The 19,167-nt window shown below is 41.2% G+C and overlaps 1 protein-coding gene across 1 annotated transcript in view; it reads left to right on the top strand.

The window, feature by feature from the left end:
- Positions 1 to 19,167, top strand: part of extl3 (exostosin-like glycosyltransferase 3) — a 40,395-nt gene that overhangs the window by 17,511 nt on the left and 3,717 nt on the right. The window contains exons 2-5 of the mRNA XM_061746507.1: positions 11,238 to 13,854; positions 16,729 to 16,856; positions 17,910 to 18,054; positions 18,144 to 18,272. Of these exons, the coding sequence (XP_061602491.1) occupies positions 11,716 to 13,854; positions 16,729 to 16,856; positions 17,910 to 18,054; positions 18,144 to 18,272 (2,541 nt within the window). The 5' untranslated portion in view covers positions 11,238 to 11,715. The remainder of the gene's footprint in view (positions 1 to 11,237; positions 13,855 to 16,728; positions 16,857 to 17,909; positions 18,055 to 18,143; positions 18,273 to 19,167) is intronic.

Genomic DNA, 19,167 nt, shown 5'->3' with positions numbered 1-19,167 from the left:
TCTTTTTTGCGTTTATCTACATCTTTGTCTTTTTCTGTGTGTGTAAAACGGTATTTTGCAGAGTAATAAATATACACCTGTGTGATGTTTGTTTGCAAACAAGATTTTCCGTCTACCTCGGCACATCTTTTTTCAACTTTTTTTTTTTCTTAACATACCCATGCTACTATAAAGGTCAGTACGCCTACATGTTTTTTTTAACAGAGTAGGAGAGGATTGTTATGAAGGGCAGACCTAATTCTTCCTGCTCTGAGTCATCATCGCCCCAGTGCTCCTTATATTCATAACGACCCCATTGTCATAAGTTAAGTTTTATCGGCTCATAAAAAAAGGAGCAGGAAGCCCCCGTTGGGCTCTTTTCCGAGCAACTGATGTGAAGTGTTATTCAAACATTACTTAACAAAAATGGTAAATCTGAATCAGGAAGGGAAAGTATTTTAGCCGTTTCGAGATTTATTCTTTGTGGATAATTTTAAAGTATTTCGCCTGAAAAGTCTGCGACGTACATTACTTGGTTAAAAAAATAAAACAAAAAACATCACCATGTGGATTTAACAAAGCAAATGTGTAAGAGCTTCACAGTAATGTTTAAAAGTAAGAGCTTTTCCACGTATACAATGCAAAGATGTCTTAAGGTATTTGGACTAAACAGCTGTGGAGCCCCAAGAAAGTCCCTCATTAGTGAGATCAACTGAAGAAAAAATGCTTTAGTTTGCCAGGATACATAAAGATTGAACTCTGGAGCAATTAAAAAAAGATTATGTGGTCTGATTATTGCAGATTTACCCTGTTCCAGAGTGATGTGCAAATGGGGGTAAGAAGAACAGTGGAAGAATTGATGCTCCATAACTAATGCCATTATACATAGTGCGTGTCATGCAAGCCTCTGGGGGCCGTGTTATACTATAGGTTTCTTCAGTTGGTCAAGTGTAAATTCAGCAAAAAATATGGTCAGTTGATTACCTGAATGCTGAATGACCAGGTTTTTTCATCCTCCTCCCTCATGGTGCAGCAATACTCCAGGATGACATTGCCCAGATTCATTAGGATCAAATAATAAAAGAGACATTCAGGGAGTGTGAGACACCATTTTCATGCACCTTAGAGTCCAGCCCTTAACCCCTTACGAGTCTTTGGGATGTTCTGGAGCGAACTTTACATAGTAGACTTTACACAGCAAGAGTAATGATTGCAACACAACGCAGAAATACATAGATTTGACACTGTGAAAGATTATCAAAATATTATCTTAAATGTGTGCTGTGATCAAAGCTATAGGTTCTCCAACAGAATATTAGTATCCTGGACTTTTTTTTTTTTTTTTTTTTTTTTTTAAGCCTAGGCAGCGTATGGAAGACTATAATTTGCCAAAATTAAGTGTGTGTGTGTGTGTGTGTGTGTGTGTGTGTGTGTGTGTGTGTGTGTGTGTGTGTGTGTGTGTGTGTGTGTGTGTGTGTGTGTGTGTGTGTGTGTGTGTGTGTGTGTGTGTGTGTGTGTGTGTGTGTGTGTGTGTGTGTGTGTGTGTGTGTGTGTGTGTGTGTGTGTGTGTAAAATCTATCCGATACCTGAGCTTTGGGTATCTGCTGATGCTGAGTTGTGTTCCGATACTGGTTTAGTTTATTTTTTGTAATAGAGATTTTTTCAGTTAATATTAGATTAATTAAAAAAAAGTATCTAAATGTTGTCTCTGTTTAAATAAAGAGCAGTACGAGTTGCATTACCCACCTGAGAAACCGTACTACAGCTCCAGATGTTATGGTTATGCAGTGAAATCCAACATCTATGACCAACAGGGGCCCATCATCCAAGACACAGTTTTGTCCATCACTGCTCTGGTTTCAGTCTGGAAACTGCAGCCTGGCACAACGAGTGTGTCTGCTTTAGTGGTATGATATATCCAACCTAAAATAGCAATATTGCTTATATAATGGTAATGCTAGACTGCTATCCCAGTCTAACGACTCATGTGCTGCTTCAGAATTTCCAAGACTGGATAGAATAACTACCTGTTCTGGATTTTAGAGCAACAAAGGATAATTGGATTTCTAATTTACAAAGTGACGTGGTATTGGATGGTGTATACACGTAAATACTCACAGATACTGAGAAACTTATTTTTGTCAGTATCTGTGCGTATTTCTGATACTAGTATCAGAACAACTCTACATCAAACTGAAAGTATTACATCCTGGTGCAACAGCTGTGTAAGAAATCTATTGATGGAAGTGTAATTTCTTCTTTGCATATTAGTTATTTAAAAATTCGGAACTGCTGACTCCAAAGTTTTCATGGCCCATATCCTAATTATTTTATGTTTTGAAACAAGCCTTCACCCTGTTTTACTCGACCTACTCAAGCTGAGATGACTTTGACAATAGCCCCGACCATGGAAACTTTGACCTGTCATTGATAATTTTGGTATAGTGCCAGGATTCCTTTTTAATATGAATTGAATGTATTGTCTATATCACCATGCATACTGAAGATGAGCTGTAGTTGTTCCCAATAACATATAAGATAGCATAAGCGGCTGGTTTGTTGCTCAGGTCTTTTACATATGATTTACCTGCATCCCTAGTCAGCGCATCTTCACATTGAATCTGCTCAACAGAGGGATGGGGTTTTTATTACCTGATAAAAATTTGTCATCCATTCTTTGATGGCTGTTCTACTGTTGCTTATTCTGGCCTCACAGGAATAACGGGAGGCAGACTTTGCCATCACCTTCATTTACACTGAAGAACTTCATGGGGCCAACATGTTAGTACGTATGTGTCCTGGCATCTGTGATGCTGCTGTCTGTGTCCCCGCGCCTCTGACATTGTGTCACCTTGTGTAAATTTAATTGAAATGGAGTTGTAAATATCTGACAAAGTCCTAATCAGTCACTGGCTGATGGAGCTGTAAATAGTCTCTGTGACTGTTGTCAATGGTTACTGACCAATCTGTGAGTAAGCATGCCTTTTTTTTATATAGGTTACTAAATTAGACTTTCCTTGCACGGTTCCAAAAATATTAAATTATGTTGTATTGGTATTTTCAATATTGTTCATTAAACAGATGACATTTCCTATCATTAAGCCTAACCTCTCTCGATGGAGATTAAATATATCAGGAACTTTTGGTTTCTTGGTCCACATATTGTTTGATCAGATGTTTCACACTAGGGCTGGATGATGGTAGCAAAGAAGAAAAGTACTTGAAATAGTTTAAGATTACGAAAATGATCTGAGTTGTGATATAAATGCACACAAAAACACTGTATATAAACAAATACTTAAGCATATGCTTTACTCTTAACATCGGCCCCAGACACTGATCAGAATAAAAGAGAAAAAATCATGGCATTATTACTTAAAAACAATTCACCTGACTATAACTTCTGTTTTAGCAATAAACCAGTTTAGTTGCATGGCTAAACAGTTAATTGATCATCTTAGCAACACCCCTCCCTGCCTTTGAAATGGATTCATACAAATCCAAAAACAAGTGCAATATTTTAAGTTCATCTACATGCACTTGTCTCACCTTTTTTCTATTTGCCTAATGTGTGGACAGAACATCTTTGCAGAATTAGGGGTTAAATGAATGTAATATAAAATAACCACCAATGTAAAGCACAAGGAACAATTTACAACAATGAACTTTAACTCAACTAGAAGTGAAGAACAGCACGCTTTGCAATGCCCTATATTGTATGTTAATACATACCATAATGGTGTGCGTGCGCTGCTGGCCATCAGTTCTTCTTTTCCCATGTTTTCCTCTCCTCTCTTTACCCTTAATCAGGCGAGAACATCTAAGGTAGTGAAGGTCCATCTGATTGTCGACACACTTTTGTTGACCTTTAGTTAGAATGTCGATGGCACATGGTTTTACAGGACAAGCCACTTTGAAATACAAAGTCTACCATTAACTGCAGTTCACACAAACTCTTGATTATTGATTTTCCACATGTTGATGTTGTGATAACGATACATTTTCAATATGCATTGCTGTCCACAAAGTTGGAATAAAATATATTTCACGTTTTGTCATGAAATGATTGCGAATTAAAAGTGGAAAGAGAAAAGTCATGTTTCTGAAGACAAACTTCCAACTTTATGGGCCACAGTGTGTTTTGATTTCTCATTTAATGCTGAGACAAAAAAGTAATTCTGATACTTTTTCTTTTACGTGGTTGTCACCGAATCTGTTCTCAGTCAAGTTGCATTCAGCTTAGATTGTTTATGTGAGTGTATTTTTCATCATATCACTCATCGTTTTTCCAGGTTTGTTTTGACTCACTCAGGTTTCTCAAAGCAAATATTTGCATAAGATTTTCATGTCTCTGTGGAAACATGCATATATATATATATATATATATATATATATATATATATATATATATATATACCCACACACTATTTCCGTTCTAATTCCATATCAAGTTTATGAAACAAAAAAGTTTGTAATTTCTGTGCATTGTTTTTTTTAACCTCTGTATTAAACTTGTGAAGTAGCCAGTCTTATTTACTGACTACACTTTTTTCTGACAGTTTTTTTTTTTTTTAAAGGGAACCCTGCATATTAAGACATGTAGGTCTTAAAAGATAAATGTTGGTATCAATTATAACAATGTGATATAAAAAACCTTGTTGATGTCTTCGTTTTTATAAAATTTGAAAATATAATTTAACATGTAGGTCGCCATTGTTTTTTACATTCTGGGTAGTACGTCACACGGTGGCCCCTGCTGGCCCCCGTCCACTGTTCTGACACCCAGAAACAGATGAAAACACAGCTAAACAGATGACGGCGCACCAGAAACACAGATGAAAACACAGCTGAACATTAAGGTGACGGCGCACCTACAAAAAAGTTAAATAAAATTTAAAAAAAGTGCAGCCCCATACAGCATGAACTATAAAAACACCATAAAACTCAGATAGACTAACAGACCACACGTTTCAATTAGCAGATAACCGATGCTACAATAAAAACCCCAGCCAGATCTGGCGTCATTAAATTAAATAAAGATGTTCTTGCCTATTTGAAGCGAAGTCTGCCCCTCCCGTTTCGTCAAAGTCCCGGGCCAGTTCCCTCAGCGTCGGGTCTGTCATCACCCAGCACCGAGGCCGGTTTTAGGGGGGAGAGGGGGGGGCTATGCCCACTCAAACGTGCATATTGCCCACCGGCGTCTCCATCCCGGCGGCAGTAGCGAGAGCGGAGAGCGGGTGGCGGAGCGCTGCGGGCTGTAGAGCCCCGGCTACGCAGGCTACGGCGTAGGCTACGCCGTCTACGCCGTAGGCTACGCCGTCTACGCCGTAGGCTACGCCGTCTACGCCGTAGGCTACGCCGTCTACGCCGTAGCCTAATGCACTGGTAAGATGCGCACAACATTGATCATTTTTGCAGATCTCCCGTGCATCACAGAACTTTGATCCAGTTTGCCTGAACCGAGACGTCTTATGGGCTCCCTCGTCAGCCTCCACGGCCGGGAGAGTGCTGCTCAACTATGTTTTAGATACCTGTCCCAGTTAAACTAATGGGGCTTATCTTCCCAGAGCCACCATCGTACGTCATCGCCCCCAGAATACATTGCGCAGGTAAAACATGGCGCCTCCCGCAGGTCAAAATATGTAATAAACATTGTAGATTTTTAAAGCAATTAGATTATTTTATGTGTTTCTAACAACATATTTTAGTACAAGAGAACAATTGTGGCTAATTAGGGACTACATGTCTTAATATGCAGGGTTCCCTTTAAATAAACTGATTGCCACAAAAACGGAGAGAGGGAGTGAATAAATGTTTCAAGTTTAGATTTTATCAGAATATTAGAAATTACTCAAATACTTGTTTCAGCACTGTAAATCTTTTTTTTTTTTTTTGTATATTTTATCTCAAAGTGCTCAGTATTAGCTTTGGTGGTTTTTTTATATTTTTTATCACAGATTTGTATTACAGTCACCTCTGCAGCTCCTCGGTTGAAAAAGTCCTTGAGATGCTCAGCCAGCCATCTGCAGATGAGCAGTGATCCATGGCTGCAACAGCTGCTCCCTTCACACAGCTCTCTGACCGTACCTTCCCCTGCTGATGCATGCATCTTTTTTTCCCCCATCACTTCCTCAGGGAATGCTGTTCTTCAATCTCTTCCAAGACTTCCCAGTTAATTATGGGAAGGATAGTCTGTAGGCACAACAAGGCTCTTTAATAGGAGTATTGCATCGGAGTAACCTCGAGTCCTCGGAGACATGGCGATTATTTAACTCTGCAGCATCTTCTCCAGAGGGCAGTCTTCATGCTGCAGCATGCAGGAACTGTGTACACTGAAATAATGTTGAGGCTTATTCATTTCACCTGTTATTAGTCATATCATTATTCAAGTGATTATCAGAACAAATGACTTTACTTGTTCTCTTACAAAAGGTGAGCAATTTTGTTTCAAGGGAAAAGATCTTGACAGCTGCATTGAGGGTTTCCAGGAAACGCTTCATGGTCATTTGGGGTTCATGAAATTTTTTTTTTTGTACTAATAGCAGCACAACTATGGCTCTGGTTTTCTCCTCCACCAGTCTGAAGATCGGTGGTTCTGTCCCAAAGCTTTTCACAGGCTGAAGTAAATTTAAATGGACATTTTTAACCTTTTTATTTAGGTTCCTAAAAGCACTTAATGTGTCAACTCAGTTCAGTTTATTTATATACAACCAAAACTCAAGAAAACAATGATATCAGGGCATTTTATTTAGACGTCAGTGTTCAAATCCAAGTCCAAAAAATACAGTCTAATTTAATGAATGACCGCCCTACTCGCTACAGTTATAATGTAAATGAATGTCAATTTGATCAATTTCTAAGTTATTCCAGTGCACTTCTGATGTATTTTAGAATTGGCTTTTACTTTATGCTTTTTGAATCAGGCGAATTCCACCTAATGTAATCTAAATGGAGCAAAATGCCTAAAAGGTTGTTGTTAGCTGACAGACTTTCAGTAACAGCATTTTATAGCTCTACATATTGCTTCAACCAAGCAACTATATCGTTGATATAAATATACCGTAAACCTACACATAAATATGTGAAGTTTGAGTCTACAGTCACCTCAATACACATTTTGCATATTTTTTTTGTTTTTTACTCTTTAATTTATGTTTGGCAATTATCTCTCACTGGGAGAGTCACTTGGCATCTGGACTGATGTTTTATTTACTATAATGATCTTTTTTGTGATTCATGTGGAATAACAACAGAAAATCACAGTTGTCGCCATGTTTATGCTGGAGGATTTACAGCCGTTCTCTCCAGTGCAGCCAAGTCGGTGCATGTACGCTGTGTAGCCAGTTGTTAATAATCGGTAATGAATTGCTAAGAGCTAGGTCGTTGGCACATCTTTAAACATTATGGGGCAGCTGTAATGCTTGTAATGCATCGTTACGCTTTATGTTGAGGCCAGATATTTGGTCCTTGTACGACAGAAATATTCTACATGTCTGTAATTTTACATTTATATTCTCTTAAACTGGAGCCGGTGAGGATGTGTTGACCGCTCTCAGGTCTTCAAATGGTGGCAGCAGTTTACCTACTGGTACTAGTATGGTACAAACTTTTATTCATATGCTCCCCATAATCAGAAAGGTCTGTTAAGGATAAGATATAAATCCGCATGTGGACTGTGACATGGATAAAGGATAAAGTCTTCCTTACATTAAATCATCAGTCTTTTTGGTAAACGATGGCAAGGAAGAAAAACGTGGTGTACGTCACCTATTTGACCATACGGTCCAAAAATAGCCAGAAAAGTGCCAACTCAACCACAAACTTGTCACATTAAGCATGAAATGCATCACCTGCAACATGCAGTTACTATAATTTCCCCCATAACATTAACTTCAAGTAGTGCATTAAAATCAGTTTAAATAGTGCTCCTGCCATGGGTGGAAAAAGTTAGCCCTGAGACCTGAAGCTGCTACAGCTGCTCCCCTCATACGAGTCTCAGACTCGTACACAGACCTTGAATTTATCAACTCCTGTTACGGCTGGATGTTATTTCTGTCTGAGCTCCATGTCTCTTCATAATTTCAAAGATGTGTCTGAAAGTGCTTCCAGTAAGCAGGGGGACTGTTCAAAGGTTTATTCACGCGCTCACGCTCTAACGTCTAGTAATCTGAAGGCAGCACCCCCCCATCCGTCAGGCTCTGCAGCTCAACACCTGCTGCTGCCATTCTTCTACTTCATGTGAATATATTGGTCTTGATGTTAATTACTTACCCATGCATCAGTCTATCTGCAAACATTAATAAACACATTCTTTTCCTTATCTTGAACAAGCTGTGGACTGGATCTTGATTGAAATTAATTCCGGTGTTGACTGCATCAGGTTTTATTCCTACAAATCTAATTAAAAGTGTGCTTAAGCGACACCACCTGGGTTATTCACAGGCCTCGGTATCGGTGAGTTGTCGTTGTTTGTTCCCTACTCTGAGTGGAGCAAAGGGTTTTCTCTTATCTGGGGCATCAGCTGCAGGCTTCTGCTTTTCCTTTCCCTCCGAGAAGACTACCGTATTTGTACATAACCCGTGAAATAATTGACAATGCCTGCAGCCATGCAGGTAAAGTTGCAAAGTGGACTCTGATAATACTGAGAGTGCAGGCTGTTTTTATAAGGTGAAGGCGAGGACAGGCATGCCAATATGTCTGAGTGCAAATCTTGTGTGTGGCTTACTCTTAGTGCCAGCTTAATCTTACAAGCGAGATGGCCCCATCAGCTGCCCTTTAACGTGCTTAACACCAAACCGTCCCGCAGCTCAGCGGTAGGTAATGACGGCATTATCGTCCATCCCCACAAAGTGAGTGTGGAGCGATCAATGCTTGCCCGTGTGTGTTCTCCGTGCAGACGGCAGCCAGATTAAAAGGACTGGCGGAGAGAAGACATTTTGCAGATTAGAAAACTGAAACTGAGGGATTGAGATTCATGTTTATCATCGTGTTTTTGCTCACTTTCCCAGAGGCAGCCACAGGCGAAGCTTTGAGCCAGTATGTTTTTGGCTCTAGATTAGGACTAGAGAACACATTTGCCAACATCTGTTTGCCATTACGGCTGCGACTCTGCCGGTCATGTGGTAATTAATCAGACTGCCATGATAGTTGCCCCTCAGTTGCATTTCTGCAAAACAGGATTTCTTTTAAATTTCTTTTTATGGATTTATATATTTATTTAGTGAAATCAGGCCTGTAGTTAACTTTGTAGCACCAGCATACCTTGTAATGCATGTCAATAGCAGTCCTCATTTGACTGGCTGCACCATGTTGCACCCGATATTTTACGGTGTGTTAAATTGATTATGTTGTGCCATTTTTGTAAATGCAAAGCTATCAAACTGACCTCATGCTGGTTACTGCTGGATTATACAGTTATTAAATATGTTACCTCTTAAATTACTTTTGATGACAGCTGAATGTACTGTTAATTTATCCTTTCACCTTTGACCATATTTTTCTAACTCTCCAGGTTATCATTATTCAAGCACAAACATTTTTGATTTAAGTTCCTGAGTTTTAATGCATTCATTCAGTGGAGGACGTGATCAAGGGCCATTTTTTTCTTTTTTTCTTCTTTTTTTCTTGTCATGTAATAATCAAAATGATCAATTGAGAAAATTATTGGGAAATCCATAATTCTAAAAGATTTATTTGTTTCCTCATATAAAATCATTCCAGACTAACATGCATACAGACTGCTGTTACTACCATAAGTTAAAACAACCAACTGAGGGAAAGTAGCAGCACAATATCGGTCACTGTCGGCAAGATGAAATCACATTCCTCTCTTTCGCTCTCTCTTTGCCTCTCTCTCTCACACACACACACACACACACACACACACACACACACACACACACACACACACACACACACACACACACACACACACACACACACACACACACACACTGCAAAGTGCTGTTCTTTAGAAGAAAGTGCGGTGTTGTCATCTCTAAACATCAGAAATGCCAGTCACATGGAAGCAGGCAGACATGATCACGTAACACACAGAAGGAACAGTATGAAAGAGAGGTTTTCTTCTTTTTTTAATTTGGGTTATATCATTTTCTTCTATGATCTTAGCAGACAGTAATGGCAGCATTACAACAGGGGCTTGCATTTACCAGTAGCTCAGGGAAAAAAATGCTTTTTAAGGGGAGCTGGTATGTTGCTGAAAGGTAAACACTGCATTATTCAAGTCTCTGAATGAGTCGATCCAAACCAAATTGTCAGGGCTCACGCTTAATTGGTTTAAGTTCGGCATTGTATTTGATGAAGACTGTTGGGCACTTGGCCCATCAGTTGACATCCACATGAGTTGTGGTAACAGTTTGAGCTCAAACATAAGAACAGCTGCTGTTTTAAACAAATAAGTGAAATGTGGTAATATTTAGATTATGATTGAAACATTTTTCAGAGACTTTTGAAAAGGAGACTCTGTAATTGCCAGTGTTAATAATTATGGCTTAAAGCTTTTTGAAAACATCCGCACAAAGGAAGGGAAAAAAGCAGCTCCTAAAATGTTGATTTCTTTTCTTTCTTTATATTTTCAAGCAGCTTCATTAATGCAAGGTGAAAGTGGGTTGGTAAACAGCATGTATATGTGGTTATTGTTACTTTGATCTGAAGGCCTCAGGGACGTCTTGAAAAATGAAGTAATATCACTGCACCACTTGGCAGCAGAAGTTGCAGCTGGTTTCTTGATGCGAGTCTGAGCCTTTTCCTGAACTGAACCACTGCAGATGATGCTGCATCATTTTCTGGGATGGACTGTTATCAAGGATGCTCAGTAATTTGAGTCAGTGATGAGGTCAGGACTGCAGGGGGAGACCTTTAATGAGATTTGCTTTGTGTCGGCTCGCCGAATGTGTGGCTCTCCAGCGAACGCTCGCTATAGTTTATCGCTTTGTGTGGCATAAGAAAGTACATTTTGAAAGAGAAATGGAAAACTGTAACACTCACGTTTAGCATGTTTATTGTTTTTCTTATCTGACTCGGGGAAAGATGACTGCTACATGGCTTGGTTTTGTAAAATTTGAGAACTGTATTTAAAAATGACAGTTAAGAGCAACTCATGAGCACCACTCGAAAAAGAAAAATCAGTTAAAAGCTTTCAATAGTCAAACAGCTAGTCTTTCATTCTTATTACAGATAACCATATCCTCTGATTTTGTTCGTTTATTTATCTATTTTTTATGTTTACTTTCTTTCAGGTTTCTATCTTAAGAATAGAAGATGTGGATGGCTTAGGTGCTCAAGGAACTCACAAAGAAGAATTTGAAGATGAGCACAACGGAAATGGCAACAACTCCGAGCAGTTTCGTTGACCTGTGACCAGCCATGTCATCCCTGCGCCACTCATCGAGGGAGAACCCCTCTTCCAGTGCAGGACTGTGTCCTTTCATAAATTTGGAAGAATAGTCGAACCCCACAATAGAAATGGCAACGGCTTCTGTGAGCTACGACACGTCAGACTACATATTAGAGTACAGGTGAGGCTCAGCCTGTACCCACAGCACCCGTAAGACTCTAAGCAGCTGCAGATGTCTTCTGCAGAAAGAAAGAGTCAAAGCTTTGATGATTTAGTATCCATTCCACTGCCTTACTGACAAGGTCGATCATGGCTGCTGCTGCTGCTTCCCATAGCAACGGTTCCTTGGTGAGGCGAGGAACAGACTAAGAGGGTCAACAATGCAGCGAAACGGTGGTGGAGTGGGCATCGGAGGCCAGCCGTGGGTGTTCCGGCGCGTACGTCTCACATGGCTCAGTTTCATGCTCTTTTTCATCTTGGTCTTCTTCCCACTCATTGCTCATTACTACCTCACTACAATTGATGAAGCTGGGGGTCCTGATAAACGCATCTTTGGGCCGCGGCCCGGCGGTGAACTCTGCGAGGCCAAACACGTACAGGACCTGTGTCGCATCCGTGAGTCTGTCAGCGAGGAGCTGCTGCAGCTAGAGGCAAAGAGGCAAGAACTCAACGGGGAGATCGCACGGCTCAACCTCCGGATCGAGGCTTGCAAGCGCAGTATTGACAGTGCCAAGCAGGACCTGCTGCAGCTGAAGAACGTTATCAGCCAAACAGAGCATTCCTATAAAGAACTGATGGCCCAGAACCAGCCCAAGCTGTCTTTACCTGTCAGGCTGCTGCCAGACAAGGAAGACCCAGGGTTACCACCACCCAAGTCTGCGCGCTCCTGCCGCCTGCGCTCTTGCTTTGACTATGCCCGCTGTCCCCTTACCTCCGGCTTTCCTGTGTATGTCTATGACACTGGCTCATATCCATGGGGGGACTATGTTGACCCACTGGTGAAGCAGGCTTTCGCTGCATCTGTAAAGAGCAACATTTATGTAACGAATAACCCCAGCATTGCTTGTCTCTATCTAGTACTCGTAGGAGAGCTACTGGAATCGTCCTCCTCCCCTCTGCCACCTCCCTCGGAGCTGGAGAAGCAACTGAAAGCTCTTCCTTACTGGAGATCAGATGGACACAATCATGTGCTTGTGCATCTTTCTAGAAAGTCTATGACACAGAACTTCCTTTATAATGTGAGCACAGGACGAGCAGCAGTTGCACAGTCCACCTTCCTGGACCAGCAGTATCGCGAGGGCTTCGACATGGTCGTGTCCCCCCTGGTTCATGCGCTCTCAGAACCCAACTTTTTGGAAGTGCCACCTCAAGTTCCCATAAAGAGGAAGTACCTATTCACTTTTCAGGGTGAGAGGGTGGAGTCCCTGAGGAGCAGCTTGCAGGAGGTGCCCCCTCAGTCTTTCGAGGAGGAAATAGAGGGAGATCCACCAGCTGATTACGATGATCGGATCATTGGCACCTTAAAAGCGGTACAAGACAGCCATCTAGATCAGGTGCTGGTTGAGTTCACCTGCAAAAACCCAAGGCCAAGTTTGCCGACAGAGTGGGCTATTTGTGGGGACAGAGAGGAAAGGCTGGAGGTGCTAAAGGCTTCTACTTTTGCCCTGGTAATCTCCCCAGGGGATGGACAATTGGTGGCCTCAGCAGGCTGTGCCATGAGGCTGTTTGAAGCCTTAGAAGTAGGGGCCATCCCTGTTGTGTTGGGAGACCACTCCAAACTACCCTATCACCAGTTTATCCGCTGGAGTGAAGCTGCCATTATAGTCCCCAAACCCCGTGTGACAGAGCTTCATTTCCTGCTGCGCAGCTTGTCAGACAATGACATGCTGGCTATGAGACGTCAGGGACGCTTCCTGTGGGAAACTTACTTCTCAACCTCAGAGAATGTACTTGGCACCATCCTGGCCAGTATCAGAACCAGCATCCAGATTCCTGCTGCACCCATAAAAGATGAACCAGCTCACGAGATTCCTCATAAAGCCGGAAAATTGGCAGGAACTGACGCCAACCTAGCTGACAATGGGGATCTTGATCTGGGTCCAGTAGAGACGGAGCCCCCCTACGCCTCTCCTCGCTTCCTCCGTAACTTCACTTACACGGCCGTAGACACCTACAGATCATGGAACCGAGCCCCGGGGCCCTTCCATCTGTTTCCTCACACCCCTCTGGACCCTGTGTTGCCCTCCGAAGCCAAGTTCCTTGGCTCTGGTACCGGTTTCAGACCTATTGGTGGAGGCACAGGAGGCTCTGGGAAGGAATTCCAGGCTGCCCTGGGTGGGAACGTGCCCCGGGAACAGTTCACTGTAGTGATGCTGACTTATGAAAGGGAGGAGGTGCTGATGAACTCACTGGAGAGGTTGAATGGGCTGCCGTACCTTAACAAGGTAGTGGTGGTGTGGAATTCACCCAAGCCTCCTTCAGAAGACCTGCTGTGGCCAGATATTGGACTGCCTATTGTGGTGAGTGCATAACAAAAATATTTTTATTCTAAAACTTAACATTCATTTTTGTAAACAATGTATTTTTTAAGTGCATATTTTATTCCTTTGTCTGGAAAGTTCAAAAGTTTCACATATCTATGAAGTCCCAAAGATGTTTGCTGATGCTGTTTGGATTTGAGTCATTTGAGTCTCTATTATGCAAGCGTCTCAGTGCGTTACTAGCAGCTTCACGGAAAAGGCCAGAGAAGGGTGATGACCATGAATAATGCAATTTGCACTTTTTAAAGAAGGCTGAACATTCAAATATTGATGTGGTTTACATTTGCCCCGTTTGCTTCTGTCACTTGTTGGGTGCAAACTGAAGTAATGAGCAGTGATATTCACTGCTGGTAGATAATCTTGTCCAGTGTCAGTGCCACTTTGCTACTACCACTCTATTCCTTTGGATATCTGTCAGTTAAGTGTCAATATTGCTTTCTACAACTTAAAATCTTTATTAGTCAGCAGATGACTTTTGTTTTTCCCCTTCGGGGTTTGCAATCCTGCTCTGACTTGGGCGATTGAGATGGAAACTTATTCAAAATTTGATCAGATCTTCAACTAAGTCAAAATACACATTGCACCCAACACAAATATGTAAAGGTTTTCATGTCAATTGAATACATTCATTAAACATTAAAAGCATGGAGGAGTGGATTTTCTTTTTCTGAAGCCATTCTGTGGTGGATTTACTCTAATGCTTATGGCCACTGTCCTGGGGCATCACCCAACCAGCCACCCTGCTAATAATTTGTGAGATATTTTACCAAGTTTTCCCTGAGGCAGCAAAGCCAGCCTCAGGCCTCAGCTCCCTCCACTCTACGTCACTGTAGGGATTGTTTTATTTTGCACCATTACTAGCTCCTATGCTCTTCTAGATGAACTGGTCCAAAAGCTTTGAGGTTTTAGATCAAACTTCAGGTTTTGGGGCTTCTTTTGTTCGTGGTGCTCTGCCATGGACAGCCTGCTTGTTCATTTACTTATGAACAGATGTGTTTGCCAGCTCCAGTGATGTCTTCAACTCTTAAGGGGTTTATAGTGGTTTCTTCTTTACCTCATAAAGGATTATGCATTGTGCCTTTGGAGTCATCTTGGCTGTGCGCCCGCGTCTAGGAACAGTAGCTGCAGCACTTAACTGTCTCCATTTGTAGACGGTGTGTCAGACTTTAGACTGATGGATGGTGAGACACTTGGAGATAACACTGCGTCCCTTTCCAGCCGTGTGCTTCTAAATAATTGTGTATTAAGCCTAAGTATTTGGATAGTGATACTTTTTATGATTTTTGTCTTCACACACTATCACAATTAATATAAAATAAAAACATTCAAGAAGTCAATCAAAGGGTTAGACTTCAGCTTTTGTTTAAGAGGTTTCACAATAATATAGCATTTGTCATGTAGGAATTACCTCTATTTTAAAATGAATACCCTATTTTCAGTGACTAATGTATTTTGATAAGTGATTGAAAAGAAGTTGTTGGTGATCCATTCAAGACAAATGAAGCACATAAAAGGTCTGGACTTGATATCTGGTGTCAGTTGTGCAATTACTGTATGTTTGATCACATCTTGGCCTTAGCCAATCAGACCCATTTATAAAGTAGTGCTGTCAGGCGATTAAAAGAATGTATCTAATTAATTACAGGATTTATAATTAATCTCATTAATCGCATTTTAATCTCATATCTCCTAAAGGTCCCCAAATAAAGAATTTGAATTCTAGGACATTGCAAAATTGCAGTGCATGACTAATCAATTGAATACACTAAGAAGAGAAGATTTGAAATCCACATTTTTATTGGTGAATTGTGTTTCATAAATTAAATTCAAAAGAAAAAGCTCAAGCACATCAGCAAACCAATTAGGCCAGGTGTATTATTCAAAAATGCAATACAAATACAGTTAAATAAAATTCAGAAATAAAATAAGGCTGAGTCTCAAATAGGCACTTAAGCGGACTCTCAATTCAAAAATAAAACTAAAGCTGACTCAATACAACAATTCAAATACTAGTACCTGTAAAGTTTACAGTGGAACTTGTCCGGACATGTTTAGCGTTTAAATGATAATTCAGGCCGGAGCAGCTAGGATAGGAAAATTATTTTTTTTACAAAATATACAAATCACAGCGTTTTTGTTGATAGTCCCGTCTTCTTTCTTTTTATACATAAACTTGCCTTTCAAAGGCCCTAGCAAAGATTTGCTGGCCTCGCTCCCCTGAGTGTCCAGGTCTGTCACTGCTTTGTTTGTTTGACTAGCAACGCAGGTGGGAAGTGACCTGCCACTGCCAAGTGGCCTACGGGTCCCTCAATGGGCCAAATTTAAAACGCTCGTGCATTTTGCCACTCATGAATTGCATTAATTTTCATAAGGCGTTAATTGGCAGTGTAATGAATTAATCTAATTAATGCGCTAAACTGACAGCCCTAGTATAAAGGCAAAATGATAAAAACTGTCCGTCTAAATACTTCAGGAATCTCCTTTTTTGCAAGAAATAATTTCATTAATAGGATTCTGGGTGTGTAAACTACCGACTACAATTAGATTTAGTTGAAGTAAATTGTTTTTGTGTTCACTTGTTTTTGTTTTTTTAATCCTGCAGCATTATGAACATTTTATAATTGCTTCGGTTATCAGCTTAAGCACATTGTGTTTGGCTATTATTGTTGCATAATAACTGCTGTGATTATACCAGGTACAAAAGAGTTAAAGGTGTTTGACATCCTGCTTCATGTTAGTAAAGGCTGACATCTTCAGTCAGATGTACCTCTGTTCAGTGTGAAGGAATAATTTAAATGTCGCACATGTTGCCATCTGCTCCTTTGCAAAGCTCTGTCTTGCTCACGCCTGCAGGTTATTCGCACAGAGAAGAATAGCCTCAACAACCGCTTCCTTCCCTGGGACGCCGTGGAAACCGAAGCCATCCTGTCCATAGATGACGACGCTCACCTCCGCCATGACGAGATCATGTTTGGGTTTAGGTCAGTGACATTCTGAGAGGTTTTTGTTTTCCTTCTATTCTTGTGTCAGACTCTTATCTCACTTATATATTTCGACAATCTGGAATAAAAACTCAGCTGTAGTGTATCCTACTTCTCTCAGAGGGATTTCAGTTGCGTCTGCATCATGACAGGAGTTCAGATGCACACCATATGTGAAATGATGAGGTTGTGAGAAGCATGTAGTAGATCTGGAAGACAGAACCATGTAAAGCCATAAAACGGAGCAGGGATACATCAATACATCTTTGCTGCAACAGAAAGCACTGTGGTTGCTGACATTCTTTAAGTTTGGAGCCTTCAGCATATTTCTGAAATGCTGTCAGCATCTCCACATATCAGACAGCACGAGGTGATTTAAATATGAAGGCTATGTTTAAAACAATTAAAAGATCAAGCATGCTGTTAAAGTTGTCTTCCGCACCACCTCCTCCCGACTTCTATATGACTTTTGTGCTCTAGCAGCTTGTCCAGACAGGAAAAGCTCTGTGTGTGCACACATGTATGCGTGCAAGGTCATTTGTGATAAATTACCTCTTGCCCTCCAAGAATTAACCAGGAATGTTTCCTTGATTCCACACCAGCCCAATGGACATTACGCTGCAGCTGACTGTGTTAGACACTTGAGTGGTTTCACATGAACCCCTTAGGGACATTAGAGATTTAATGGAACTTCTGGGTCTGAGGGAAACGTTCCAAGTATGTCGCGTGAGAAACGGAAACACTGAACTGATCTACAGCATCTGTAAAAGTGAGCCAAGAGTGATGTTTTTGATTTGAACTGATATCTTAAAAAAAAAAAAAACTAATAGAAGATGCAGTGGATATTTGATGTCTTTTCTTGTCACACTGCATACAAGTTTTAAATGGTTGGATTTTAACTGGTGGCATATGAACAGACAGTCACTTAAAGCTGAAATTAATGACTATGAGAAAGTATCAAATATCTTTGATATGTAAAATATTTTGTTTATTTGCTTACTTTTGGTTCAAATTAAGAGCTCTTGTTTGTTTTACTGTTGGGCGGTGTCTCAGAGTGTGGCGTGAGGCCAGGGATCGCATTGTGGGTTTCCCTGGGAGGTATCACGCGTGGGACGTCAACCATCAGTCCTGGCTCTACAACTCCAACTACTCCTGTGAGCTCTCCATGGTCCTAACAGGAGCCGCCTTCTTCCACAAGGTACGACCCAGACAGAACCCTCTGAAAGCCACAAGTCTGTCTCAGCCCCGCCACTGACACTATCCTTCTACGTATTTGTGTCCTTGCAGTACTACGCGTACCTGTACTCCTACGTGATGCCACAGGCCATCAGGGACATGGTGGACGAGTACATAAACTGCGAGGACATCGCCATGAACTTCCTGGTCTCTCACATCACCCGCAAACCACCCATCAAGGTGAGGGAGGGAGCATGTAGATTGACCACGCTCAGCTCGGCACCTGCAAGATGTCGCATCTCCCTCAAGCTCGGTGTATTTTTTTTAAATCTTTGCCTGCTTCGTCTTACCATTACTCAAACTGGCATATTCAATACGCTCAATATGCTGCACACAAATTATAAATCAAAAACAAGATCGAATTGTTGCGTTACGCCCCAGTTTTCTCCTGGATTTTTATTGGAAGGACATTTATTACTGAAGAGCATGATTATGGCTGAACAAATAATTATAGCAATCAGGCCCTGAGAGTTGTTGAAAATGTCACGGCAGCCCTGAGTTTAAGTCCTGTCTGATTTAGTGGGGGTGTTGATATTCAGGTGTTTCAGCTGAAAATGAACAATGGCCATGAAGAGTGCAGCCATGACAACACTTTGCTGTGAGGAATAAGCCTGATGTATATCGTCACGTTTCCACTTTTAACAGTTTGAACTTTACAGACTCGTGCTCCTAGAATAATGATTTACAAATCTCCTGAGGGATCATTATAATGATTTGTGTAATCCTGGCTGGAGAGCAGTAGACCGCTCCACGTCAAAGACGAAGCTCCTAATGCAAGTGTAAAATTTGATGGTGTCTGAAAGTAGCGCCAGCTGTAATTTGCCAGTCACATACGGCCAAGTATTTGATGCATACAAGTGTCTGAACACCCTTGAATCCCATATACTGCAGGACAAGGGCTGCAAACAAAGATTTGGGCATCTTGGATAGCGAGCACTCAGCAAGACTACCACTGCTAATAATTAAGATGCTTTCAGGTCTTGTTTGGGGGATTTTCACCTATCTTTGCTGCAGAGAGATTTTTGGGCCGTCTTGCTCAAACTGATCTCGTTAAGCCTGTGCTGCCGCGTTCAAT

Source organism: Cololabis saira, chromosome 18, assembly GCF_033807715.1.
Source record: "Cololabis saira isolate AMF1-May2022 chromosome 18, fColSai1.1, whole genome shotgun sequence".
Classification (NCBI taxonomy): domain Eukaryota; kingdom Metazoa; phylum Chordata; class Actinopteri; order Beloniformes; family Belonidae; genus Cololabis; species Cololabis saira.
This window is presented reverse-complemented; position numbering and strand designations above follow the sequence as displayed.